Source organism: Beta vulgaris, chromosome 3 (genome assembly GCF_026745355.1).
Source record: "Beta vulgaris subsp. vulgaris cultivar EL10 chromosome 3, EL10.2, whole genome shotgun sequence".
Classification (NCBI taxonomy): domain Eukaryota; kingdom Viridiplantae; phylum Streptophyta; class Magnoliopsida; order Caryophyllales; family Amaranthaceae; genus Beta; species Beta vulgaris.
This window is the reverse complement of record NC_079204.1, coordinates 31,691,890-31,701,822: the sequence shown is the minus strand read 5'-3', so window position 1 is coordinate 31,701,822 and position 9,933 is coordinate 31,691,890. Positions and strand designations below refer to the sequence as shown.

Sequence of the window (9,933 nt, the reverse complement as noted above, 5' to 3'; positions counted from 1 at the left end):
CTCTCTTAAAACCGAGAGTCTCTCTCACTAGAAACGTGAGTTTCCCAAGTTAATATCAACCTGCTTGCCTCGTGGGTTTCCGTCATCCAAAGGCTTAGTCAACAGGTCCCAGTAAGTTACACGCCAGGTTCTTATCGCCACGTGTTGGATTGCATGCGCTGGGTGTCAAAGCGCCAGGCCACACCGGTATAATTTTCTCCAGGTTTTTATCTCACCTTGTTATTTCATGCGGGTTTTATAGTCTGATGCAGTTAAAGTCAATTACTTGCTTCTATCTTCGCTTATTTCCAACACAAATCCAGTAAAAACTTCTTCCAAAACCTTTAAATACTTCTCTTATGAACTATTCGACAACTCAAACTAGTAACAGTAACAACCGCGTATCCGTTCTATACATAAAGAATGGGTATTCTCATTAGCCAACCTCCATCTTCTCGTCCACCTTACCTAATATTGAATGGAGCCACTCAGTGGTTGGTCGCTTTTTCGATCTCGTGCCACCAAACACGAGCCTCGTGTCTAATGTAGTCAATAACCACTGGCGTACGCGCGGTTCTATTCGCGTTCTTCGAACTGGAGTTTACTTCATCTTTGAGTGCCAAGATCAACATGATTGTGAGGCACTTCTTCGCAAGCATACCACTGTTATTGATGGTAAGATTATTACCTTTAGAGCTAGTTCTGCAACGCAAGTACCTTCTTCTATCAACTTCGACCTTGCAACAATTTGGGTTCGAGTACATAACTTACCTTGGCAGTTTTTGGTGACTGATTGGACAACGAGAATCTTGTCACATGTTGGGGTAGTGGATTTCGTGGAGGACACTGAACCCGGTTTAACACCGGAAGCGTTTCTTCGCGCAAAACTGGTTATCGACTTATCACAACCGCTCATACCAGGTTGTTTTCTTCCTTTGGGGGATGGGCAAGTAGTATGGGTTTATTTCAGGTATGAGGGGGTTTTTAAGTTTTGTAAGCAATGTGGTTGTGTTGGACATCATACTGGACGATGCCCATGTCTGCTTACGATGCGCATCATCTCATTCATCGTCGGTTTACGGATTTTGAACACGATGGATTGACTATCATGTTTGGTCCTATAGAGGTTCCTCTTTATACAAATATCATTAGAGGTCTGCCTGATCGATTTATTTACCGGAATGCTCACGTGGATTTAACTCGCATTATTCCCGAACATGATCCCTATAATATTGCGGAGCGCCATGTGGAGGTGCATGTCGTGGAGCCAGTTCGGATGAGGAGCCGGAGGAAGTGGCGAGTTATGAACAATCAATGGAGCCTCCTAATTTACCTGCACAGCCACATCACCCTTCTTCCCATGAGTCCGATTATCACACAAACCCTCCCATGTCGTTTCCTATGGGTTCTATGGATAGTGTCAATCACAGTATTAATAATGAGGCCCTTGGCCGAGAAATTCTCTCTTCCCCAGGTAGGCGTTTCGGTCCTGACGATATTACTTATGGCCGAGTCGGGAAAGAAGTCGACTACCAAGACTCCCATGTTTCGGGTGTACAAGGGCCAGGCATCCCACCTGCTACGGTTCGCACGCCAGGCCATCGACGACCTTTTCGTCATCTGGGCATATCTACGAGGCCTCCGCAGCACTTTCGTCTCGCGCCTCGATCGGGTGAAAGGGCTGAACCTTTCGTTGCGACAGAAGGTGGGGCGGAAAATGATCCTATATGCCCTAATTCTCCTATTCGGGTTCCTACTTCTCATGTGGGTACTCTTGAAGCGCTAGTCGCTCAAGGATGGACTACGAACCAACCACCGGACCCAAATGAGCCAGGTCCTAGTAACTGGTTGCGCATTCACCCTCCCTATTTTGAAGCGCAGCAGGTGCCGACGTGTTCCTTTGCTGGACGCAAACGACGGACTAGGTCAGTCACGCGTAGCCTTTCGGCTAATGCATTTGATGCTGATTTGAGAGGTAATGATTCTGAATTTCGGGGGGCTAAAAGGCACAAGTTCGATGACTGGGAAGCCAACGGCGGATTTCAAGTAGGAATGAAGCATGCGGGGCCTCATACGAAGGCGATTACTGATATATCGATGGCTCGTTCCTTTGGTGTGGAACCGGGGGAGGAACTTACGTCTCAGGTGTCTAGGAAACGCAGCGCTGTCACTTCACCCCCCCTTCCTGCTGGTAAATGGGTTTTTAAGCGACAGAGGGTTCAAGGCTTTGCTCCTGAGGGGGAGGAATTGGGTTTTCGATTTTCAATGACAGTCAAGGTTTCTGATGAAGATGCTAGGGTAGTGACTGACCCAGACCAGTCACCCAGGGTGCCATGAATATCCTTTCGTTAAATTGTCGGGGTTTAAATTCCAGTGATGCCCCGATAATTCCGTACATATTCTGGTTGAAAGCTACTATCAAGCCGACGTTTTTTTTTTTGCAAGAGACGAAATGCTCTGTAAATCATGTACAGTCTTTGTTGCGTTGTACTAATCCACTTACTGTAGTTGGAGTTGATGCCTTAGGTTCTAGTGGAGGGTTGGTTGTGGCTTCTTGGGGGCCTTTTGCAGTTGATGTACTTAGTTCTATGAGTAACTTTGTCTTCTGTAAAATATCAGCTAATAATGGAATGAACTGGTACATTTTGTTCTTGTACGGCGAATCGAGTCAACAACATCGTCCTATAGTGTGGGACCATCTTCTACAGCTACTAGCCTCTTATCCAGATTTCCTTATTATTGGGGATATAAATCAAGTTGATCAATACAGTGATAAATTGGGTGGGACACCTATTATTAGAGGCTGGGATGAGTTCACAAACTGGAAGCACGATTTACAACTACAAGATATTCCTTTTGTAGGCCCTCGTTTCACTTGGACTAATAATAGGGACGGTAACGACCTAATTATGGAACGACTTGACCGTGCCTACGCTTCTCCCACTTGGTATGAACGATACCCACTTGGATATGTGAAAAACCTCCCTATTCTGCATTCTGATCACTCTGCTATATTTTATCAAACGGAGCCACCAGTCCAGGTAAATCGTCGACCATATCAGTTTGAAAACTGGTGCTTCCGGCACCCTGAGGTTATTAATCTTATTTCATCTATATGGAGCCTGCCAATTGTTGGGTCTGTGATGTACCGTTTCACTAAACATCTCTCACTTTTCCGAAATCGTCTTCGGCGATGGTGTTTGGATCATAAGGTTGTTTGGGGGATTGACTGGAAGGACCTGTCTACGAAATTAGATGCTACGGCAACAAATATTTCCACCCTTGCTCAGGGACATGATTTCATGAACCAACGCCAGCATGAGTTGGACCTAGCATCTTTAGGCCACACTATTGGTCCTCAACGATCCAAAGACCGGTATATCCAAACTTGGAGAACTTCCCACCAAGTTCTTTTACAATAAGATGAAAAGCAAAAGACATTGTGCATCTATCTACATCCTCAAAAACTCTGAGGGACAATGGATTGATGATGGTCCCACCATAATCAGCCACATTCTAGAACACTTTACCAGAGCTTACGCGCTTACTCCAGATACGACCACCTCTATCCAGGATCATGATGAAACTATCGATTTGGAACTTCGACGACTCAATTTACCACATCTGTCTATGATGCAACAGCAAAAACTCCTGCTTCCTTTTTCTGAGAAGGAAGTACAAGAGGCTATGTTTGGGATAGGAGATGCCAAATCTCCGGGGTTAGATGGGTCTACTGCGGAGTTCTTTAAAATTCATTGGGTTCGTCTTGGGCCACAAGTTTTTCAAGCTGTCAATCATTTTCTTACCACAGGATTCATTCTTCGTGAATGGAACCAGACACTTATGGTGTTACTGCCTAAGTGTATGAACCCTGAAGATGTTACTCAATTTCGGCCTATTAGTCTTTGTAACACAATTTACAAATGTGTCTCGAAATGCTTGGTTAATCGTCTTCGGCCGCTGCTCCCTGATCTTATCACAGAAAACCAGAGTGCCTTTATTCCTGGACGCCATATGGATGACAATATTTTGATCAGTCATGAGTTGACTCATGGTCTCAATAAACATCGTCGGGGCAATGTTCATATGGCAGCGCTCAAAATTGACATGAATAAGGCGTATGACCGGGTTAATTGGAGGTTTCTGTTAAAGGTTCTTCAGGCATACGGCCTTCCAGGACAATGGATTCAATTGATTAGTCAATGTATATCCACAGTTACCTATCGCATTTTGATTAACGGACAAATTACGGAGGCCTTTCCATCCACTTGTGGTCTCCGCCAGGGTGACCCTCTTTCTCCCTATTTGTTTCTATTCTGTATGGATATCCTGTCCCGCATGGTATCACTGGCTACTGATCTTCGTCATTTCGATGGCCTTCGGACCCACAGGTACGCGCCTTCTATCTCCCATCTGTTTTTTGCTGACGATGCTCTTCTTTTCTTTAAAGCCTCAACTTCGTCATGCACGGCAATTTCCGATCTCCTGGGTCGCTTTTGTCATATTTCCGGGCAAATGATCAGTCTCCGTAAATCTTATGTAAAATTTAGTCCCAATATCCCTGAGAATCGGGTCCTTGAATACAAAGGTCTCCTCCAGTTGGATTCCACAAAGTCTTTGGGTACATATCTTGGTGCTCCTGTGGATATTCAAGGAAGAAAACTCAACATTTTACCTTTCTACTGGATAACATTACGCAACGCATCACTTCCTGGAGTCATCTTCCTCTATCACAAGCGGCCAAATTGATCCTCATCAATTCCATACTGTTGGCTTCGATCGCTCACATTCTATCGGTATTCTTGATTCCCACAACCATAGCAAACAAGCTCGATGCAATGCTTACTCGATTTTTCTGGTCTACTAGCTCTGGTAAAGGGATTTCTTGGCGAAGCAAGGACATATTACATTTGCCCAAGGGTGCTGGGGGTCTGGGATTGCGGAGTATTACTTTGCACAATCGATCTCTATTGATTAAGAAAGTTTGGCGTATGCATCGGAATCCCAATCTGCTTATAAGCAAAAATTTCTGTTCAATTCCAAGGGCTAATGCCAGTACACTAACTAAGCTTCGGCCTTTACGAGGACAATGCTCTTGGGGTGCTCGAGGGCTGCATCAAGCCGAGAAGGTTCTCTTAACAAATTATGTTTGGAAAATTGGTTCTAATTCGGGGCTACTTGCGGGAAAAGAGCGATGGGTCAATGGGGCAATTCCACTATTTCGGGATGATGTCCCTCTAAGTACCGTTGCTTTGACAACAGTGGCATCCCTTTTGTTGCCCCAACGCCAAGGATGGAATGTGCCTCGTCTATGTCAACTTTTTCAGGCATCTACAGTTAGCACTATTCGTGGATTAGAGATTCCACGGTTCACTTCTCCTTCTGACAGTATTCTTTGGCCTTTCACAACTTCTGGCCAATATACCACTAAATCTGGGTACTTTTTCCTTTCTCGAAATACAGATATCTGTAGCATGAACGTCCCTCAAATTTGAAGTTTTTTCGAATTTTATGGGGATTGCGCATCATGCCTAAATGGAAGATTTTCCTTTGGAAACTTTACCACAATGGGATAGCGACATCTGCTAATCTATCCTCCCGGGGTCTTGCAATATCTGATACTTGTCCACAGTGTAACATGGCTCCCGAAACATCCCAACACATTTTCAGGAGATGTCACTTGGCTACCATTTTATGGCAATCAGGCCAACTGGGTATTCAGTCAAATTCAAATCTTGATGTTGATTTCCAAGACTGGCTTATTGCCTGGGTCCATTATTTCTACCAACAAGATGGCTATCATGGTGATAGGCTGCCGATATTTGTGGCCACCTTATGGGGCATTTGGCAGGGTAGGAATAAGTATGTGTTCAACGGAGTAATTCAGGACTTGGCATGTATTCGCTCTCTAGTAAATCAAGGTATTCAGCAGCACTTCACGTATTTGGCTCAACCGATATCCAAAGTCCATGCTTGGTCTGCTGACTCAGGACCTCCAGGGTTCCTTTTCGCTCATTTTGGAGCATCGTTCTGCGGTAGTCCACAAGCATATATCCAAGTGGATGGTTCTTGGACTCCAACTTCTACTTCGGCAGGTATTGCATGGGTAGTTGACCATATTTCAAGCCACATTCGGGAAGGTCAAGGCAGTTGCATTATCGCTCCTTCGGCTCTATCTGCGGAAGCCAAAGCTTGTTTGGAAGCTTTGATTTGGGCTCAAGGACATGGCCTTCGTCACATCATGGTTTATACGGACTGTGAACAGCTGGTCCAGGGTTTAAGGCATCAAGGATCCCAACCAAATTCAATTGCTTGGACCTTGGACGACATTCGAACCATTGGACAACAGTTTCAATGGTGTAGGATTACAAAGGTTTCTCGTCTACTAGTTCAGCAGGCTCATGAGCTGGCTACTCATATGCGGAAAGACAAAATTCCGTTTCAGGCTTTTTAGATTTGCTTGTTTGGTTTTATTTCTGTATGTTTTTCCGGTGTCCAAAAAAAAAAAAAAAAAAAAAAAAATGTGCCAAAATCTTGAGTATGTTTTATTAGACGTTATATTTGTCAGCTAAAGGAATAAACTGATTTCTTTTGTGGTTTTTGTATATGAAAACAACATTAAAGATAGGAATCTTATGAGTACAACACAAGGGTGATCAATTGTGAACACGCCACAAATTTATCCTCAAGAACACGACTTAAGTTTTATAGGAATACAACTTCACAAACAAAAGTTCTCAAAGAGACTTTCTCTATTTCAATAAACGGCTAACTGAATATTATTAAGAGTAACACAACCTTTAAATACGCGTTTACAAAGCTTATTCACCAAATAAAGTCTAATAATCGAAAAAGATAATAAAGTTTAATAATCGAAAAAGCAAGATAAACTAAAACAACACCTAATCCTACACGGATTTGGTTATGCGTATTCTAAAAATAAGTAGAATTCCTGATGTGCTTAAACCAAGTACAAAAAAAAATTTCCCAGAGTAGGATTGTTAATCCTTTTAAGAAAAAGACTACTAAAAGCAATAATAAAAACCTAAATAACATAGAATCCTAACAGGATATAAGGGAAGGGGGAGCAATGGTGTCCTCTTTTGAAATGCCTATTTTTCCCCCTTCCCTTTCTAAATTACAAAAGGAATGTCAAAATCAAAATCGGCACTCAAAGAAAACTACCAAAAATTAATTTATAACACTCACTCACTAATCAATTAAAAGAAGAAACTTTCAAATCACTCATACAATTGAGAAAATCACGTTATAAAAATCACGCAAATCACTCAAATAATCAGAAAACTTTATTAAAACTTAAAATTAACATACAAACTAAAACTAATAACTTAGAACGTCAATACATACAAAAATATTTACAAAAATTTACTTACGAATCACTATTCTCAAGAACCATTCACAATTAATGGTGGGTCATGATAAAAAAAGTAGAGGTGTATTTGTAGTGAAATAAGAATTTAGAAGTTAGACAAGGAAAAAAATTATTTATTTTTTTATAGTGTTTCCTATATATAATGAAACTTTTACATGTATTTGGACCTATCTTTTTCTATTATATAATAACGATTAATTATCAAAGTAAAACTGTTTATTTAAAATATCATTCAAGAATTAAAGTACAACATATCTCTATTATATAAGGGAAGGGGGGAGCTATGATGTCCCCGAATGAAGAGACTATGTTACCTCCTTCCCATTCTAAATTATAAATTCACTTACAAATCAAAGGGGGCTTCAAACAAAAATACCAAAAATATAATTATAACAATCACTCACAAGTCAATTAAAATCATAAAATTGCATAATTTGCGTTATGCAAATCACCAAAATAAGGAAACTTTACAAAAACTTAAAATTCACTTACAAACTACAACCTATGAAAAAATTGACTTGGAATCAAAGTGTCCACTTTCTTTACAATTTATGAAGTACTGTACTTAATTCAAAAATCAACTAAAAAATTATAATATTAGAAATCATAAATAAATTCAATAAAATTTCTATTTTGTTCATAGAATCTAACTTTGAAAAGTAAAAAAAAAAAAATCAAAAAGAATGGTGAGAGACTTAATTGACATAAACTAAACCAATCAAATTTTGCAACTAAAAACAATTATAATTCGTATGTCTAATGTTCAAATTTTGACTCTTATGCCGAAAAAATCGAGTTTCTGTTTCGAAAAAATTCAAGCACGCATCGCGTGTAAAAAATTCTAGTCGTAACCGGACTAGGAAACTATAGAAATCCTAACATATCCATGGTTTTACAAAAGAGATGCTATCATGGTTGATTTCACATCAATCCCTCCCTCTTAAAAGCAACTTGCCCTCAAGTTTCATCTGGCAAACAACAAAACAAGCCAGCAACCAGAATGAAATTAAAATTAGAAATATCAACATACTTATTATAACAACATAATAATGTCATCCTCCAAGTCAAGCAAATTAACATCTTTGGAAATGAAGAAAGATTCCTCTTCGTCATTTAACACTCTAGCCTGAAATGGAAAGTACGAGAAAAAAGTAGAATGAAATATTCTATCAAAATCCTTGATCATTAGCTTAGCTTCTACATGTTGTCAACACCAGGGAGCTAACACATAACTTTTTGTTCCAACACTGCATCCTCAACATTACAAACACGTTCTAGATTTTGAACATATAGATACATATATAGCGTAATTTCAGGATACAATTTCCTAACATCTATCATAAGATTACAAACATAATCAAACACATGAATCATTCAATGAGGATTATATATAAAACCTAACGTGATTTCCCTGTTGTATGCAAGCTTTGAAGATATGAGAGCCCCAAGTCTTGCTCCTCTAATCAGTCCACGAGCACCAGTTGAACACCAACATCTTCTAGAACGTACGAAAGACAAGAAATTCTATTGCTTTTGATGGTTTAGGCGCTAGTCATTAGGGGATCTTATTAGGGTTTCTCAAGCTCTCTCTTTTATGAAAAAAAACTACTTAGTGAATTAATTTCCTAAACCTAATATTTATATCATATATATAATATAGCCCAATTAGGAGAACCAATTCTCCTACTACTCCCTTTATGGTCGGCCAACTAAAGGCCTTTATGGGCCTTATATTGTTAACTTTTGCCACAATGTGTAAACTCAGAGGATTAATATATTTTAGTTATAGACTCAATCAATGTTGTACTATTAATCATGTTTATTCTCCAGTGAGAGAACACGATTATTAAAATAATTAACTTTATTATCTTCATAATTTAATTCCTATTTATATTTAGTATTGCCGAGATGTCTAAGGACACGAGAACAAAGTTAAATTCCTTAAGTCACTTAACGCCAAATTTGATAATACTATGTGATTCTCAAATTTTGTTCCTTGATTGCTAGGTTCGAATTGCTCAAATAAGCATTAAGTCTTTAAACCTATTCCGCATGGTCATGCAATTTTCCAGTTCTCGCTCATCAAGATTCCCATAAACCATTCCTATTTAATAGGAGGACTTATCCATTTTTGTATGACAATGACTCTCACTCAATTCTTATTTATAACCTTCGTTTATGGTGCGACGTTTAACAATGTCAAGGTTAAACTAACTATAAATGTCTAAGGAATCCACTAGATATATTAGTTTATTCTAATTTAGAATCTAATTAGGTTAAGTCTCATTGTATCAAATATACACCCATTTAATCTATTAGACATCTATATGTTTCCATAGACCATGGAACCGCGCTATTGACTAATTAATTATATACTAGTCTTTATAATAAATAACTTATGTCCAATTTAGTGATTTAGACTAGGGACTTTGAAGAAATCGTGATTTCAGTCACTTTATAGGGTTCCATTATCGAAACATTTTTGATAATCCTATTTGAAAACACAAATTATTTTTGGACATTTTATTTAATACTAAATCGAACAATTAAATAAGAAATGA

At 39.4% G+C, this 9,933-nt stretch overlaps 1 protein-coding gene across 1 annotated transcript; it reads left to right on the top strand.

Moving 5' to 3' along the window:
* Window positions 1-5,506: 5,506 nt before the first annotated feature.
* Window positions 5,507-6,433, top strand: LOC125495595 (uncharacterized). The gene has a single exon (XM_048640359.2). It carries the CDS (start codon window positions 5,507-5,509, stop codon window positions 6,431-6,433), a length of 927 nt encoding a protein of 308 aa, XP_048496316.2.
* Window positions 6,434-9,933: the final 3,500 nt, after the last annotated feature.